This window comes from Pseudoliparis swirei, chromosome 7 (assembly GCF_029220125.1).
Source record: "Pseudoliparis swirei isolate HS2019 ecotype Mariana Trench chromosome 7, NWPU_hadal_v1, whole genome shotgun sequence".
Lineage (NCBI taxonomy): Eukaryota > Metazoa > Chordata > Actinopteri > Perciformes > Liparidae > Pseudoliparis > Pseudoliparis swirei.
In genome coordinates, this window is record NC_079394.1 from 29,480,069 (window position 1) to 29,500,322 (window position 20,254).

Below are 20,254 nucleotides of genomic sequence, written 5' to 3' on the forward strand. Positions count from 1 at the left end.
TGCCATATAGTGACAGCTCCTCTCTAACACGCTCTTTATTCACACCTTGGACACAGCAATAAATAAATAAAAAAATTCCCACAACTTTTTCCAAAATAATATTTTTCCATTTTCAATTCATGATCCACAGAGAGATGCATATTGGGGATACTGGGAGCCAGAGCCTTCAGGTATCAAGCTCCTCCTCTTTTATGGAACCAGCTTCACCTTCAGTCCTGGAGGCTCCGCCCCCTCATGGAGACTGAAGACTTTCCTCGTGATGGTCTGATAGTGAGACCAGAACCAGGTTCACCTGGAGAGACCTAGAGATGCTGCTAGAGGCTGAGAGGCTGAGGGGGACGAGAGGATACACTGAGCTCCTCTCTCCTCTCCTCTCTCCTTATGGACGCTTAGGATACACTGAGCTCCTCTCTCCTCTCCTCTCTCCTTATGGACGTTTAGGATACACTGAGCTCCTCTCTCCTCTCCTCTCTCCTTATGGACGTTTAGGATACACTGAGCTCCTCTCTCCTCGCCTCTCCTTATGGACGTTTAGGATACACTGAGCTCCTCTCTCCTTATGGACGTTTAGGATACACTCCTCTCTCCTCTCCTCTCTCCTTATGGATGAATGTTCATCTCTCCATCACACATTATTAACTCTGCTTCCTCCCCAGAGTCCTTGTGACTTCACGTCTCATAGGGTCCATCGGACCTGACTGGGTCTGATGCCATGGCGATGCTGATGCCCCGCCCACTCCTCCATCTGCCTGATGGATCATGGAGGTCTGGATCGTGGCCCATGCCGACTACCAACTATTCATCCGCTCTGTCATACTCATTGAATGTGTTGTTACTCTGTAATGATTCCTTCTGGTCACATGACATCTATTGCTTCTGTCCATCCTGGAGAGGAATGTGAGGTCAAAGGTCAGGGATGTCGTATACGGATTGTAAAGCCCTCTGAGGCAAATTTGTAATGTGTGATTATGGGCTATACAAAATAAACTGAATTGAATTTGTATTTCAGTGTGAAGCATAAAAATATCAAATTAAAATGTTTGGTGCTGCGGCTCACTTCTCGATCAAGAGGGATTCGAGCCATAACCATGTCCTTGAGGAATCTTTGTATTGCTCTCATAATTCCTGCTCCCTTTATATTGTTGTTATTGTGCAACACATGGTTCAGGACTATCCGACCATTGTGCACCAAGTGGATTTATGGTGGAACTATCTGTGGACAGGGCCCTCTGGGACTAAACACACTCACACCGTCAGAGCCTGTGTTCAATTGACCAGATACAGGTTGAATGATGACGCTTCAGTTGTTTGCTTATTTGAGATTCATGGTAAGGAGTTTTTAAAGATTATGGAAGGAACTGACCCAAAACTGTAATGTAGTTCGTGAGGTCTTTCCACAACCTCTGCAACAAACCTCTGGTATTTGCTTCAGGTGATACAAGCAAACTGACCCTTTAACCCTTGTGTTGCCTTAGGGTCATTTTGACCCGAATCAATATTACACCCTCCCCCCGCCTTTGGGTCATTTTGACCCGATTCAATGTTTCACCCTCCTGTTACCTTTATATTTTCAAACATATTTTACCCTTTGTGTTCAATTTGACGCCAGCAATTAAAACCTCCAGAAAATTATTAGAATTAATATTGTTTTCCAAGTTGTAGTGTGAGGCACTTTATGTTTGTTTGTTGACTACCGAAAGAACACCGACATTAAACATTGAATGGGGTCAAATTAATCCTAAAGCGGGGGGAGGGTGTAATATTGATTCGGGTCAAAATGACCCTAAGGCAACACAAGGGTTAAGCAAAAAGCCTATATATGGTGTGCAATATATATATATTATTATTGAATGTCTCCTTGAAAAAATTCAAGCTTTGTGAATCTCAAAGATAGTATTAATTCTTTTATTTTTTGCCACCTCTTGCAGTTTAAAATCTGCTCTCTCCCCCCCAGCCATAATTATTTTAAAGGCCCTTCTTTTACGCAACTCTTCAACAGCTACGTCAACTCCAAATGCAATCCAGATGCAATGGCTTCTGGTGCATGAAACAACTGCTTATTTCTCATGTCTGTCGTGATGTGCAAGAGAAAGAGGAAGTTAAATCAAATCAAAATCAGATGTGACAGTGAACACACAGCAAAATAACAATAGAGACCTTAAAAAAAGAATCAACACATGCAAAGAATGACAAATGGCATTAACTCAGTTCAAACTGTCTCAAGACGATTGGAAACAGGAACTATTACATTTTGATTGACTTTTTACATTCAAACTGAGGGAATACCGAAGTTTAATTGCATTTGTGTTTGTTTTACAGGTAAATAGTTTTGCAGAGCAAATACCAAGTGCTGAAACCACATTCACTCATAAACACTGATTGGGTAACAAATGATTTCAAAATAAGAGCACACTGTTATTCTAAAATAAGCAAAACCACTTCGGTAACTAGTTATTGAAAACTCGGACGACCATCTTGTCTTAAACCTTAACGCCAACTACGCACCCAACCGAGTATTTCAATCTATTTCCCCCAATACATTCCACTAAGTAGTTATGTTGCCTTAATCCAACATAGAGGGGAGATGGACGTTTATTTTGAAAGGACATATGCGTGTAAACAAGCAGCAATTGACCCATGTTGGTGGCTTTCATCGAAGAAGGGAAACGATTAGTAAACTATTTTGCAGCATAATTTGCAGTCCGGTCACTTTGTTGTTGTTTATTTATGGCCCAAGCAGGACTCAAAACAGAGAGGGGGGGGGCGGACCCCTCCACTTCCAGCTGTGGCGTCACCCGGAAGTAGTCACGCTAGGCGGGATGACCGGAACAACAAGATGGCGGCGAATGAAGAGTTTCGGGTAGGCAAACAAATACAAACACTCGTCTGACTTATGTCGACATTCGCGATACGCAACGAGAAGCCGGGACGACTCGACCGGTCGACGGTTTCCCGCTCTCGGTTCGCGAGGCGGGAGCGCAGAGAGAGGAGAAGTGTTAGCCTTCATGCTAACGGCTGCTAGCAGGTTCCTTGTTAGCTCGAGCTGACACCATCACTGAACTGTGTTAACGCACCGAGCGGGGTTAGCAGTCTGTGACGTCACACACGTCGATTGTGCACGTGCTGAATGCTCCGCGAGTCATACTAGCCGTTGCCTGCACGACACCGATGCCCTGCTGCCAACAACACGCAGGTACTCCCAGCTAGCCAAAGGACGCACACCTGTCCGCAACAACAACACTTCACGCCGCTTCGATGACCCACTCAGCGTCATGTGCATATTCTGGATGGTCTTCTCCATGTCGACACACCGTGTCCTCATGCAACGCCGAGTGTTCCCGAAGCTAATCGATTATTATTAGCGTTGTTTCTGCGACGTTAATCTCGCGTGAGTTCAGCAGTCGAACAGCCCAGGTGTGTTGCGTGAGGTCAGCGTGTGTGTGTGTGTGTGTGTGTGTGTGTGTGTGTGTGTGTGTGTGTGTGTGTGTGTGTGTGTGTGTGTGTGTGTGTGTGTTGGGTTACTTCAGCGTGTCACTGTGTCGGAATACACCTGGCGTTCGTTTGAGCTTCTGACCATTCAAAAACAACAACAAAACACTACGTACAAGTATGTAACTTCAGTATTAAGCAGTGCACTGGCGAGTTAAACACCCAGAGAATCATTTTAACTGTATTGTATTTTTTATTTGGAAATATTGACTGGTGCATAACACAGTAAACATGTACTTTAACTGATATTTCTATTGTTTTTAATCTTTTTGTTAACGTGTACAAACGGACAACAAACCCACCACACCCACTGGTACACCCACCTAGAGGAACAGGTAAATAAATACATAAAAAGACGTTACCTCATTTCGCCGAGCCAGGCGTCTACATATGTACCTACACACATCTATATATGTACCTACACACATCTATATATGTACCTACACACATCTATATATGTACCTACACACATCTATATATGTACCTACACACATCTATATATGTACCTACACACACATCTATATATGTACCTACACACATCTATATATGTACCTACACACATACATCTATATATGTACACACATACATCTATATATGTACCTACACACATACATCTATATATGTACCTACACACATCTATATATGTACCTACACACATCTATATATGTACCTACACACATCTATATATGTACCTACACACATCTACATATGTACCTACACACATCTACATATGTACCTACACATCTATATATGTACCTACACACATCTATATATGTACCTACACACATCTATATATGTACCTACACACATCTATATATGTACCTACACACATCTATATATGTACCTACACACATCTACATATGTACCTACACACATCTACATATGTACCTACACACATCTATATATGTACCTACACACATCTATATATGTACCTACACACATCTATATATGTACCTACACACATCTATATATGTACCTACACACATCTACATATGTACCTACACACATCTATATATGTACCTACACACATCTACATATGTACCTACACACATCTATATATGTACCTACACACATCTATATATGTACCTACACACATCTATATATGTACCTACACACATCTATATATGTACCTACACACATCTACATATGTACCTACACACATCTATATATGTACCTACACACATCTATATATGTACCTACACACATCTATATATGTACCTACACACATCTATATATGTACCTACACACATCTATATATGTACCTACACACATCTATATATGTACCTACACACATCTACATATGTACCTACACACATCTATATATGTACCTACACACATCTATATATGTACCTACACACATCTATATATGTACCTACACACATCTACATATGTACCTACACACATCTATATATGTACCTACACACATCTACATATGTACCTACACACATCTATATATGTACCTACACACATCTACATATGTACCTACACACATCTATATATGTACCTACACACATCTATATATGTACCTACACACATCTATATATGTACCTACACACATCTATATATGTACCTACACACATCTACATATGTACCTACACACATCTATATATGTACCTACACACATCTATATATGTACCTACACACATCGACATATGTACCTACACACATCTATATATGTACCTACACATATCGACATATGTACCTACACACATCTACATATGTACCTACACACATCTACATATGTGCCTAAACACACTTCTCTGGTACACCTGTGTGTAGACACACCTGCATCACTCTACAGAGTAAACACACAGTCATTACATCACACAAGTACGATATGTCCAGAGATTAAATGACAATAGAATTGGCCAGTAGGCAGAAATCAGAGTGCCCAGATTGTTGTTTATCTAACAGTCAGATTTATACATGAATAAAACAGTTACGCCTCGAAGAATCACCTTTATAATTAACTTTTTCTTTCTTAATGAATATAAGGAATATATATTTTCATGAAAGCATAGGTTAGGGCACTTATAAGCTTGATAGCTTCAGCCTTGACCCTTTCGGTCGGCCACTTTCTTCTTTTGTTGAAATTTTGATTTTTGTATAGTATTGCTGATCGAAATAAACTAAACTAAACTAATATTAGTATTTAGTTTTTGAGTATCGTGTTTTATATTTTCATTGATCCTCTGGTGTGCACCGCTGCTGGGATTTTTAAAATGTCCCCACTGTGGGACAAATAAAGGAATATCATATCATATATCATATATCATATATCATATCATATCATATATCATCATATATCATCATATCATATATCGTATATCATATAATGCGGTGTTCAGACAACATGGTTCAGTTCTTCCTCGTGACAATTGGGGGAAATCCTACGATCACGAAAGACCAAGAATAATTCTGTGTTTGAAAAAAAATAAAACAAGGGTCAATATAGCGGTGAGCTGCCTTGGGGCCTGAATATTAAAAGATAAAGATGGCGAAAGATGACAGATGGTCGTGTCAGAAGTGAACCACCACATGGCCACCGATGGGCTCCTGTTGTTATTACAGACAACACAACAGACTGGACTCTACTGAGATGGACACTTTTGGTTAAGAGTAAAATCCTTTATGTTTACCCAGAAACAGCAGTTATAGCTCTCTCTCTCTCTCTCTCTTGTCAAATACACCAGACTCTATTGACGAAAACAGTCCTTTGATATCCTGTTATCTCGTTTTCATCATCGCTGAGAGACAAACTCGTGATTACAATAACCCGAGGCTCTGGCTGCTCATCAGTGTCCAGCCGTGGCTTCTGGTTGGCCGTGGTGTTTAACGGGTCTTTCCTGTCGTAGCATTCCCATTATTTTGCATCGTGTCACACAGAACAGTTTCACGTTTAGAGCTTTCAGGCGTGGCCGGGCCTTATCGGACCCGCAAAGTGGCCGTACACTCCAGGATCATAGGAGGCACCCTGACCCCTCGACCTCCGCCGCCAGAGGGGTGCCCGTGCTGACCTCCCGGCTCTCTGGTTGCAGGAGCTGGTCCTCAGGGTGTCCGCGGGTCCTTAAAAAGTCTTCCATGTAACTTGTTTATTCCCGTAGACACCCTGGGTCCTGTAGCGCAGACGTCGGCCCGTTGACCGGTGAGACACGACACCCGAAACCAGCATGAATCTCCAGCAGCCAGAGCCTCTCATCCCCCCCGTCCACCCCGATGTGCAGATGAAGCCGCTGCCCTTCTACGACGTGCTGGACGTCCTCATCAAGCCTTCAAGTCTAGGTCAGTGTTTTGAATTTTTATTTTTAACTCTTTAAATTTGGTAAAAAGCCAAGAAATGGCTCATGGGTCATGCCACCGACATGTCACATGACTTTCCGTCTTGTAAATTCGGAAGTGACTGAAAACCAAACGAATATGGACCCCTCGGATCAGCCAACCTCCATCGTTCAATAACATTATCCCCCAAATGATCTGGATGAAGACATAATTGTTCATAAACAGCATTTAACTCCTTTCCCGACCAGCTCTGTGATCAAACAGCTTCTTTGACGTGATGGCTTCCCGGCTGCCATCATATCACCCTGTCACACTCACACAATATGGAGTCAACAACACGCTGTGCAATACGGCACATGCCGGGACACCAATATTTAGACATTGGACTATGAAAACAAGACCATCAGTATCCTTGCTAAATAGAACTACACAACCACAACATTACGTTGAATGGACGACCAGGCTGTTTTGATCAAAACACTTGCAGAAGGCCAGGTATTCAACGAGTAGGGGAACCCCGCTGGTGACAGTCCTTTTCAAACTAACACGCTTGTAAAAACAAAACGGGCAATATCAAGGGCAGCAGAACCTGTCCAGACATCGCATGGTGAGTCCATCATGTAAAAACTGATCGCCTTCATGTCCACATCGCACAATAAGTCGTCAACGCAAACTGAGGTTGTGTCATTGTGCGATAAGTTAACGTCAAACCTATTGAGATCATTTATCGTACGGGAGGACGATGACGTCAACAACGATCACGGTCTCAAACAGTTGAGATAATGTGAAAATGACCACGGGCATCATGTCCATGTATCGTTTGATAGATTAATGAACATAATTAACCTTTGACCACGCTCCAGGCGGCTCTTTGGGGGTGGCAGTGCCGCCGCGTGGTTGGCGGAGCGCTCACAGTCAGCGTTTGTGTTCTCAGGAGCGAGTCCGGCTCAGAGGTACCACCAAGAAAAGTATTTCATCTTCGCCTTGACGCCACAGCAAGTCCGCGAAGTGTGCATCTCCAGGTAGGACGCCTCTGAGGACGAGCCGCGTCTGTGAAGGAGATTCTGAATATGTTGAGCATGTTCGACTCGTGTGTTGACAGGGACTTCCTCCCGGGAGGAAGACGGGACTACATGGTTCAGATTCAACTGAGGTGAGACTCTGCAGGGTTTTCTGGCCTCTAAATATTAGATCTGGAGATTCTTGTCAATTTTGAATCCAAAAGAAAACTAAACAACATTTGAGTTGGTACAAGGAACTTTGAACTTCCTCTTTACACATAAGTAGATGAGACCATCAGAGTGAAGTTTGGCTATTTATTTATAGTTCTTTTCAAACTTGACCCTGCAAAGTAAAACTCTGGAGCTCAAACGACACCAAATAAAAGTTCCTTGCAGAAACTTCAATAAAGTCATTTCTGAGTATAAAGTGAGCAAAATTGTTTAAATCAAACTCGATCAAATTTAATAACTTGATGTATGTTTTTTGGGGATGACTCCAATCACAGGTTTATTACAAATACATATTTACTGTAAATAGGAGAAATGCTGGTTCTGAGAACAGTACGACAATATCCAGGATACACGTTTTTCTGACTTATTTAAACCCTTACACTTATTCCTTTTTCTATATTAATGAAGAGTCTGCTTGTTATTTTTCCATAGCCGTGTTCTTTAAATATCTATATTTTTTTGTGCCGTCAGGTTTTGCTTGTCAGAGACAAGTTGCCCTCAAGAGGATAACTACCCAAACAGTCTTTGCATAAAGGTTAACGGGAAACTTTTTCCTTTGCCAGTAAGTGCTAGTTCTATAACTCCAGAACCGTCCCAATAAGAAGCCCATCCCCGACGCGGACGCTAAGAAAGCCTTCTGTGCCCCCAGGGTTACGCACCGCCGCCGAAGAACGGCGTGGAACAGAAGAGACCGGGACGACCTCTGAACATCACCTCCCTGGTCCGGCTCTCCTCGGCGGTCCCCAATCAGATCTCTGTGACGTGGGCGCCGGAAATTGGCAAAGTGAGATTATCACCCTCCTTTTCTTCTTCTTTTCTCTCTCTCTCTCCTCTTTCCCGGTGCTGGAGTTGTGTTCAGGGACAGTAACGGCCACTTTGTTGTTGTGTTGTTCTTTCAGACCTATTCCATGTCCGTGTACCTGGTGAGGCAGCTGACGTCTCCACTGCTGCTGCAGAGGCTGAGGATGAAGGGCATCCGGAACCCGGACCACTCCAGAGCACTAAGTAACTCCACAGTGGACCGCGAGGAGTTCAGCTCATTATCAGGATTGTTTTTCATGACTCCTCCTCCTCCCCCCCTCCCCTCTCTCTGACCTCCTGTGCTCCAGTCAAAGAGAAGCTGACGGCAGACCCAGACAGCGAGGTGGCGACGACGAGCCTCCGAGTCTCACTCATGTGCCCGGTAAGTAGAATCTACTATGTGGAATGTCACTGTGATGTAATCATTCAGATCGAGGGGACACGACAACAACAACACAACAACAACAAGTACACAACATGCCGACACACAGGGCACGGGAACTGGAGACCACGGCGTCTTTCACTTTCATCGTCTCTCTTGACAGGAGGAGTTCATGTTTATGTGAAGTAAACAAATGACTCCAGGGGAGAAAAGTCTTGATGGGGAAAAAAACTTTTTTTAAATGTGTATTAATTATCTCTGTAGCCGTTCAACTCCCAATGATGCGGTTCAGCTCGGCTCGTCTCAACGTCATCCTTTTATTGCAGCAGGTGGTTTAAGCCAACTGTCAATGACTCACCTCGAGTGGATTGGGACAAAACGTGTTTCCAAAATCTTTCACTTGTATTTCCAAATAGTTATCTCTAATAAACACAACGATACTCGGCATCGGTGTATCGAGACGGAAGAACCTCAACACTGTTTTGTAAGATATGGCTCGCGCTGATGGTCAGACGACATCTACGGTTTCATGTTCCTGTACCACTTTGCATCAAGTGTGACTTTATGAGTGTGTGTGTGTCTCCCCCCCCAGCTGGGTAAGATGAGGCTGACGGCGCCGTGCCGGGCGGTGACCTGCTCCCACCTGCAGTGCTTCGACGCCGCCCTCTACCTGCAGATGAACGAGAAGAAGCCCACGTGGATCTGCCCCGTGTGCGACAAGAAGGCGGCGTACGAGAGTCTCATCATCGACGGGTCGGTACCGCGGCGCTCTCTCTCTCTCTCTCCCTCTCTCTCTCTCTCTCTCCCTCTCTCTCCCTCCCTCTCTCTCTCTCTCTCTCTCTCTCTCTCTCTCTCTCTCTGGCACCCTGTTGACCAGAGGGAGTTAAAATGAACTCTCAGGAACAAATAGCTCGCAGTAGCTCAGGCCGTACCACAGCTGACCTCCAGCCAGGTGGCGCTGCGGGTCCACAGGATCCTCTGCCTGCAGGAAGCAGAACCATTGAACACGTGTTTGTTCTCAAATAAAGGCCCGGTAGAGTATTCTCATTGGTCCCCATCGTTCATGCTAACCTTTAGAGAAACGCCCGATAGCGATTGGAACTCATTTAGTTTTCTATATTTTAACTGCAGACGTCCCGAGTATCAGACATACATACAGGGTGTCCGCGGGTCCTTAAAAAGTCTTAAAAAGTCTTACATTTCACTGGTTTATTCCTGTAGACACCCTGTACATATTGAAGGTTTTGGATCGGGGCCAAAAGTATATACCTAAACAGTAAATATAGGGTTTAAAATGACAATTTCAGCGTAATTAACTTGAAGTCTTTAGTCCTGAGAGCCTCGGGACCTGAACACAGGTCTGTGGACCGGAAGCTGAGGATCATCGCCGTGACGGGTCTTCTGTTCCGCAGTCTGTTCCTGGAGATCCTGAACGACTGCTCCGACGTGGACGAAATCAAGTTCCAGGAGGACGGAACCTGGTGTCCCATGAGACCCAAGAAGGAGGCCGTGAAGGTCTCCTCGCAGTCGCTTCCAAAGATCGAAGGTAAGGTCGTGTTGTTTGAATCGGCCCCACCGACCAGCGGTGGAGGAACGACGTCACGTGACTGAGTGAAGGAACAAAACAGACAAAATGAACCCAAGTTAATCAAACGGCTAACAGAGGGTGCGTCGACTTGCGGTGCGTTCAAGCTCTACTAGTAAAAATGAGTTGGTGGCGACGGTCAATTTGATGAATTCCGTCAGGATGTGTTTGAATGTAAAGTTTCCACAGCATTATAACTTAATTAGAGAAGGGAGTCTGACCCTTCAGGATCTATATTTAAAGTGATCGCATTGTGATGCCTGCGCTTCAGAACTATACAATCGAGTTGTGTGTTTATTGAAGCCCGACATGTCGTCTTCTTGCCCCTTTTCGTCTTCCAGCCTCGGCCCCTCTACGCCAGTCGGCGACGTCCCATTCCGCCGAGCCCGGCGCCGCCAAGAAGGCCGACGTGATCGACCTGACCCTGGAGAGCTCCTCGTCCTCCTCCGACGAAGAGGACTCGGACCCTCCGCTGAAGAAGTGCTGCGTTTACATTTGCAAGAACGAGGAGATGCACGCCAAGGGGTGAGCCGACCCACGTTCCTCGAAACAAACCCACCGTCGAGTCCACGTGAGAACCCTGGGATGGGTGAGACGTTCAAAGGCTCGTTGATAAAGAACGGATTGCGGCCGCTCGCCGCTCCGTGAACTAAGCGCCATTTGCAACCGCTGACTTTTCTCTTCTGAAGGTCCGATTTGCAATTTAATTAGAAACATACCCGAGGCCATTCATACGTCATATGTGAGGAGTGAGAGCCGATGCTGAAGTGCTAAACCAGGGGGCGACTCCTCTGGTTGTATAGAAGTCTGTATAAATTACTTCAATAAACATTGTAAACATGAGTTTATGTCTCAGTCTCTAGTTTCAAGTCTTCTTCTATACAGCATGATGTCATCATTTAGGACTTTATGGTCATTTAGAGTCAAACAGACCATAAAGCAGGGGACGCTTTAGGGGCGTGGCTACAAGGTGATTGACAGGTTGCCATCGCTACCAGAGACGTACACAGCATTTCTACGTCACTCCTCCGCATTACAATCATCTCTGCCGTTTGCACCGAGTTTTGTGAATTTGAAAATTGAAATTTGCAAATCGAGTGCATTCCACCCACTCGCTTGTTTCTTTTTGTCTTAAGTAAATCCACTCGATCCCTCTGTGTCTGAACCCGCGCTGAATGCTCCAGTAACCGCTCCGCTCTCCCCAGGGTGCTGACCTACCAGCCCACGGTGCGCGGGCCCAGCCTCCAGACCCTGGACCCGTCCTATCTGACCTCCACGCTGGCCGACTACGCCGTCCCCTTCCACCCGGCCACGCTGGCCAGCATCCCAACGGACATGCAGAGTGAGTCAGCGGGGGGGGGGGGGTGCATTGGTCATGAGGATGAACCTGTTCATTGGTCATGAGGATGAACCTGTTCATTGGTCATGTGGATGAACCTGTTCATTGGTCATGAGGATGAACCTGTTCATTGGTCATGAGGATGAACCTGTTCATTGGTCATGTGGATGAACCTGTTCATTGGTCATGTGGATGAACCTGTTCATTGGTCATGTGGATGAACCTGTTCATTGGTCATGTGGATGAACCTGTTCATTGGTCGTGTGGATGAACCTGGTCATTGGTCATGTGGATGAACCTGTTCATTGGTCATGTGGATGAACCTGTTCATTGGTCATGAGGATGAACCTGTTCATTGGTCATGTGGATGAACCTGTTCTTTGGTCATGTGGATGAACCTGTTCATTGGTCATGAGGATGAACCTGTTCATTGGTCATGTGGATGAACCTGTTCATTGGTCGTGTGGATGAACCTGGTCATTGGTCATGTGGATGAACCTGTTCTTTGGTCATGTGGATGAACCTGTTCATTGGTCATGAGGATGAACCTGTTCATTGGTCATGGATGAACCTGTTCATTGGTCATGAGGATGAACCTGTTCATTGGTCATGAGGATGAACCTGTTCATTGGTCATGTGGATGAACCTGTTCTTTGGTCATGTGGATGAACCTGTTCATTGGTCATGAGGATGAACCTGTTCATTGGTCATGAGGATGAACCTGTTCATTGGTCATGAGGATGAACCTGTTCATTGGTCATGTGGATGAACCTGTTCTTTGGTCATGTGGATGAACCTGTTCATTGGTCATGTGGATGAACCTGTTCATTGGTCATGAGGATGAACCTGTTCATTGGTCATGAGGATGAACCTGTTCATTGGTCATGTGGATGAACCTGTTCTTTGGTCATGTGGATGAACCTGTTCATTGGTCATGAGGATGAACCTGTTCATTGGTCATGTGATGAACCTGTTCATTGGTCATAAGGATGAACCTGTTCATTGGTCATGTGATGACCCTGTTCATTGGTCATGTGGATGAACCTGTTCATTGGTCATGTGGATGAACCTGTTCATTGGTCATGTGATGAACCTGTTCATTGGTCATGTGGATGAACCTGTTCATTGGTCATGAGGATGAACCTGTTCATTGGTCATGAGGATGAACCTGTTCATTGGTCATGTGGATGAACCTGTTCATTGGTCATGTGATGAACCTGTTCATTGGTCATGAGGATGAACCTGTTCATTGGTCATGTGGATGAACCTGTTCATTGGTCATGTGGATGAACCTGTTCATTGGTCATGAGGATGAACCTGTTCATTGGTCATGAGGATGAACCTGTTCATTGGTCATGTGGATGAACCTGTTCATTGGTCATGAGGATGAACCTGTTCATTGGTCATGTGGATGAACCTGTTCATTGGTCATGTGGATGAACCTGTTCATTGGTCATGAGGATGAACCTGTTCATTGGTCATGAGGATGAACCTGTTCATTGGTCATGTGGATGAACCTGTTCATTGGTCATGAGGATGAACCTGTTCATTGGTCATGAGGATGAACCTGTTCATTGGTCGTGGATGAACCTGTTCATTGGTCGTGGATGAACCTGTTCATTGGTCATGAGGATGAACCTGTTCATTGGTCATGGATGAACCTGTTCATTGGTCATGTGGATGAACCTGTTCATTGGTCCCCACTTTGCTAACCTTTGGAAACCGTACGATTGGAACTCATTTAGTTTTCTATATTTTAACTGCAGGCGTCCAGTATCAGACATACATACAGGGTGTCCGGGTCCTAAAAAGTCTTAAAAGTCTTACATTTCACTGGTTTATTCCTGTAGACACCCTGTACATATTGAAGGTTTTGGATCGGGGCCAAAAGTATATACCTAAACAGTAAATATAGGGTTTAAAATGACAATTTCAGGTAATTAACTTGAAGTCTTTAGTCCTGAGAGCCTCGGGACCTGAACACAGGTCTGTGGACCGGAAGCTGAGGATCATCGCCGTGCGGGTCTTCTGTTCCGCAGTCTGTTCCTGGAGATCCTGAGCGACTGCTCCGCGTGGACGAAATCAAGTTCCAGGAGGACGGAACCTGGTGTCCCATGAGACCCAAGAAGGAGGCCGTGAAGGTCTCTGCAGTCGCTTCAAAGATCGAAGGTAAGGTCGTGTTGTTTGAATCGGCCCCACCGACCAGCGGTGGAGGAAGACGCACGTGACTGAGTGAAGGAACAAAACAGACAAAATGAACCCAAGTTAATCAAACGGCTAACAGAGGGTGCGTCGACTCGTGCGTTCAAGCTCTACTAGTAAAATGAGTTGGTGGCGACGGTCAATTTGATGAATTCCGTCAGGATGTTTGAATGTAAAGTTTCACAGCATTATAACTTAATTAGAGAAGAGTCTGACCCTTCAGGATCTATATTTAAAGTGATCGCATTGTGATGCCTGCGCTTCAGAACTATACAATCGAGTTGTGTGTTTATTGAAGCCCGACATGTCGCCTTCTTGCCCTTTTCGTCTTCCAGCCTCGGCCCTCTCGCCAGTCGGCGCGTCCCATTCGCCGAGCCCGCGCCGCCAAGAAGGCCGGCGTGATCGACCTGACCCTGAGAGCTCCTCGTCCTCCTCCGGCGAAGAGGACTGGACCCTCCGCTGAAGAAGTGCTGCGTTTACATTTGCAAGAACGAGGAGATGCACGCCAAGGGTGAGCCGACCCGTTCCTCGAAACAAACCCACCGTCGAGTCCACGTGAGAACCCTGGGATGGGTGAGCGTTCAAAGGCTCGTTGATAAAGAACGGATTGCGCGCTCGCGCTCCGTGAACTAAGCGCCATTTGCAACCGCTGACTTTCTCTTCTGAAGGTCCGATTTGCAATTTAATTAGAAACATACCGAGGCCATTCATACGTCATATGTGAGGATGGAGCCGATGCTGAAGTGCTAAACCAGGGGGCGACTCCTCTGGTTGTATAGAAGTCTGTATACATTACTTCAGTAAACATTGTAAACATGAGTTTATGTCTCAGTCTCTAGTTTCAAGTCTTCTTCTATACAGCATGATGTCATCATTTAGGACTTTATGGTCATTTAGAGTCAAACAGACCATAAAGCAGGGGACGCTTTAGGGGCGTGGCTACAAGGTGATTGACAGGTTGCCATCGCTACCAGAGACGTACACAGCATTTCTACGTCACTCCTCCGCATTACAATCATCTCTGCCGTTTGCACCGAGTTTTGTGAATTTGAAAATTGAAATTTGCAAATCGAGTGCATTCCACCCACTCGCTTGTTTCTTTTTGTCTTAAGTAAATCCACTCGATCCCTCTGTGTCTGAACCCGCGCTGAATGCTCCAGTAACCGCTCCGCTCTCCCCAGGGTGCTGACCTACCAGCCCACGGTGCGCGGGCCCAGCCTCCAGACCCTGGACCCGTCCTATCTGACCTCCACGCTGGCCGACTACGCCGTCCCCTTCCACCCGGCCACGCTGGCCAGCATCCCAACGGACATGCAGAGTGAGTCAGCGGGGTGCATTGGTCGCGAGGATGAACCTGTTCATTGGCCGCGAGGATGAACCCAATTTGGTCATGTGGATGAACCTGTTCATTGGTCATGTGGATGAAACCTCTGTCTATTGGTCAGTGTGAGTAGATGAATCACCTGTCATTGGTCATGTAGATGAACCTGTTCATTGGTCATGTGGCGATGAACCTGTTCATTGGCCGCGTGGATGAACTTCTGTTCATTGGTCGTGGATGAACCTGTTCATTGGTCATGAGGATGAACCTGTTCATTGGTCATGAGGATGGTCCTGTTCTTATTGGTCATGTGCGATGAACCCATCATTGGTCGAGTGATGAACCTGTTCATTGGTCGCGATAACCCACCACATGAGGATGAACTCCACCATTGGTCATGTGGATGAACTCCGTTCATTGGCTTCATGAGGATGAACCTGTTCATTGGTCATGTGGATGAACCTGTTCATTGGTCATGAGGATGAACCTGTTCAGTTGGTCATGGATGAACTGACCCATTGGTCATGATGAACCTGTTCATTGGGTTCATGAGGAGTTTGAACCTGTTCATTGGTCATGAGGATGAACCAAGTTCATTGGTCAGCGAGGATTGAACTCGTTCATTGGTCATGATGAACCTGTCTATTGGTCAGTGAGGATGAATCCACCAACGCTGGGTCATGTGGATGAATCCGTTCGGCTGGTCGCGAGGATGAACCTGTTCTATTGGTCATGGATGGAACCTGTTCATTGAGTCATGAGAGATGAACCGGGTTCATTGGTCATGAGGATGAACTGTTTATTAATGAGGATGAACCTGTTCATTGGTCGCGATGGATGAACCTGTTCATTGAATGTCGAGGATGGAACCTGTTCATTGGTCGTGGTGAGATGAACCTGTTCATTACCGTTTGCGAGGATGAACCTGTTAATATCGCGGATGAACCTGTTCATTGGTCAGCGAGGATGAACCCGTTCATTGGCTGTCATGTGGATGAAACTTTGAAACGCTGGTCGCGAGATGAACTCGTTCATCAGTCATGAGGATGAACCGTTCATTGGTCAGTGAGGATGAACCTGTTCAGCTGGTCATGAGTGATGAACCTGTTCATTGGTCGTGAGGATGGAACCTGTTCATCGTGACGAACTCGTTCATTGGTCATGTGGATGAACCTGTTCATTGGTCATGAGGATGAACCTGTTCATTGGTCATGAGGATGAACCCTGATGATCTGTTTTCTACTTTTTTTTCACCTGCAGGTCTGGATTTGTTTTCCTTAATTCAATCTGATTCTCAGGTATGTTTGTTTCCGTATCTCTTTGGTTCCTGAGACTCTGAGCTCACCAGAACAGAAACGTCAAAGTGAAATTCAGACTTTCTCCTCCACTTCAAAGGTTATGGGGTCGCTAAGGGACACATACAAAAAAATAAGTTATTTTCTGTAGCCTACATGGGGTTGTTTTTAGTTTTTCATTGTTTAATTTTTTTTTTTTAAAGTAGGCATCAATTAGACATGTCCAGATGTCTTTCAGACTATTGAGGTGGCATGTGCAGATTTTTAGATGATGCTCATTGTATAGTTTTACATATTTATAGCAAGTAGTGTAAAACATAGGATGAACAATGAAAAAGCGACAGTGACACTAAAAACTAAAATAACACAATGTGTAACTAGGGAGTCTCTATCTAGTCTCTATTGTTAAATCATTGATTTATGAAAATAAAACCAGGTGTATGAGGCGTTACGTATGGAACACATTTCTCCCAAGATTTTTCAGATTATCTTCTCCATGTTGTAAATGTCCATCCATAGTACTATATTTATAAAAGCAGTAAACATAGGATTGAACAATGAAAGTTGACAGTGACACCAAAACTAAATAATAATGTGTAACTAGAGTCTCTATTCAGTCTCTATTATAAATCATTGACTTTATGAACAAAACCAGGGTGCATAAGAGGCGCACGTTGATGAACACATTTCTCCCAAGATTTTTCAGATTATCTTCTCCATGTTGTAAATGTCCATCCATGTATTCATGGGGTTGTAAACGTTGCCCCCCCCCCCCCCCCCCCCTCAGCATTACCGGCCTCAGATGTTCCTCGACAACCTGACGAGCAGCATGCAGAGCGCGGCGGCGGCGGCCGCCAGCACCAGCTCGGCTCTGGTGTCGTCCTCGAGCGGCATCTACGACACCGGCAGCCACGCCGCCTCCCTCCACGAGACCCGGGTCATCACGGGGAGAGGGGCCTCCGGGGGGGGCGGGGACGGCGGCATGTCGGACATCATTTCGCTGGACTGAGCCACGCCTCCCTGGACCTCTCGCCTTTTTTTTTTTTTTTGTCGTGCGGACTATGTTGCACACGGCATTTTATTTTTTACCTAGAAGCATTCAAATTGGTACACATGAGGTCCTTGATGACCTGGACGTGTTCACGGCGCTCAGAACCGATCCAGGTGTGTCGATGTGTGTGTGCTGTCACACCTGAAGAACTTTAACGGCATGAGATCAAACAAATGATCCGTCTTCCGTCGGTCCAAGATGGTGATTTCACCTTTTGTTTAGAACAATATTCTCTGATGTTTACGCCGTGGTTCTGTTCAGTAAAACCAGGTTTTTTAGCTTTGGTTTAGTCCTAAATCCCTGGTAGTTAAGTCGTGGCGTAGCGAAATATTTCCTAGTATTTTAGACTTGGTTTAGTCCTGGATTCACGTTACAGGGAAATCAGACATTTAATTTAATCATTAGTTTCTATGTATTACATCATCATTATGACCTAAAAAAACATATTATATTATATATATATAAATATATTATATATACATATATTATGTTATATATATATAGAACATATATATATATTAAATACATATTTATATATGTGTATATATATATGTGTATATATTATATGTATATATATATTTATATTAAATACATATATTATATATGTGTATATATAATATATATATGTATATATTTATATTAAATACATATATTATATATGTCTGTATATATATATATATTAAATACATATATTATATATGTGTATATATATGTATATATATGTTTTTTTAATAACCCTTCCTCCTTCCCTGCCTAAATGTCTGTTTATACTTAAAAAAAAAAATTTCTGCTCCAGTGTTCAGGCCATTGAACGCCTCATTTATACCAATTTGTTTACTTGCACATCATGTAAATGTGAATGGGACTCGAGCCTCTTCTTCCTTTTTCTTAGCCGGGGCTCATTCATTTGACTGAGTCAGGCTCAAGAGGCAGGAGAACCCTTGTGTGTGACGGTACACAGAATGGGGGTCCGGAATCGCCAGCCGAGGGTTGTCCCGCTCTCACGTCACCAACGCCCCTTTGACCCAGTCGGAGCACAAGGATGTGACTTGCGGTTGGCTTCAATCAGTCGCCCATGTGGGTGAAGATCGCCCCCTCGCCATTCCGTCATCAGCTCTTCCGCACCAGTGGACCAGAGGATGTCGTGAAGCCCGGTATCTCGCCTCGCACCGCAAAGACAGACAATCAGCATGTCAGTATTTCCTAAATCCTGACTCCGTCCTCGCTTTCTTGGAGGTACCGCCCTCGGCGCTGACGCCAGACGGAATCGAAGTTACTTTGACATAATGAATTGAAAGAGTTTCTGGTGCCAAGAGGCCGAGGAGAACCTTGTGTGACGGGCTGTCTATGAATGGGGGGTCCCCAACCACCGCCAGTCGAGAAGCCATCCGCCTCACGTCACCAACGGCCCCTTTGTAACTAATGGAGCAATATGATGTGGATTGCCAACAACCAGTCGCCCATGTGGGTGAAGCACTTTAATCAAGGACCGGCCATCGCCTTCCTTCCGGAGCCCAGGGTCCAGAGGGATGTCAGCGACTGCATCTCGCCTCGACTCGCAAAGACAGACAATCAGCATGTCAGCATTTTAAACCGACCTGTCCGCTTCAGGAGCTCGCCCGGCGCTGGACGCCCGAGACGGTTCCAAGTTGTTTTACCGTGAATTGGAAAGAGCTTGGTGCCAAAAGTCCGATCTTCAGTCCACTGTCCCATTTCTGAACTTTGACTCTGTTGTGTTTCTATGACGCGCGGCCGCAGGGACGCTGGTGGTCAAGGCGCCCCGAGCCGGAGCAAGGACTACAAACATGGCAGCATGCTACCGTGCACGCCTCCGGCACCAGGAGCTCGATCTCAGACCGGTAACCTCCGAAAGCGAAGTGTGACCGCGTATTCGGACGGGCGGCGTGAAGCGTCCGCCAGACGGATCCGCCCGCGCTGCTTAATCCGCCGTCAATGGACGATGAAGTGAATGAAGGCATCATGTAACAAACATCGGGCAGCTATAGAGTTCTTGATCTGAATCGACATGAAATCATCAAAGCCGTCACTGATGACGCCTGCTCTCCGAAAGGTAACATTAAAAATGATTTCATTGTTTTGCACCTTTTTAGCATCTTTACGGCTGCCAGTGGGTTTCAGTTTGCAGTGTTTTTGTGGACGATGTTCGAAGTCGCACGCTCACACTTCATGGTTTTTAATCCAGGGTCCCGCTAACGACTCCACAACGACTGGCCGCCGCTTCCAGATTCACCCGGTTTGTTATTCCAGGCTTTCATAT

General features: G+C 45.2%; 1 protein-coding gene across 1 annotated transcript; it reads left to right on the forward strand.

The window, feature by feature from the left end:
- Positions 1-2,341: 2,341 nt before the first annotated feature.
- Positions 2,342-18,410, forward strand: pias2 (protein inhibitor of activated STAT, 2). Its single transcript, XM_056419059.1, is given in 15 exon segments — positions 2,342-2,860; positions 6,594-6,640; positions 6,643-6,771; positions 7,703-7,790; positions 7,871-7,921; positions 8,472-8,562; positions 8,650-8,784; positions 8,900-9,005; positions 9,110-9,183; positions 9,776-9,936; positions 10,596-10,729; positions 11,110-11,293; positions 11,974-12,110; positions 16,891-16,928; positions 17,713-18,410. Coding segments are annotated over 15 exon segments (1,848 nt in total). The 5' UTR covers positions 2,342-2,609; the 3' UTR covers positions 17,935-18,410.
- Positions 18,411-20,254: the final 1,844 nt, after the last annotated feature.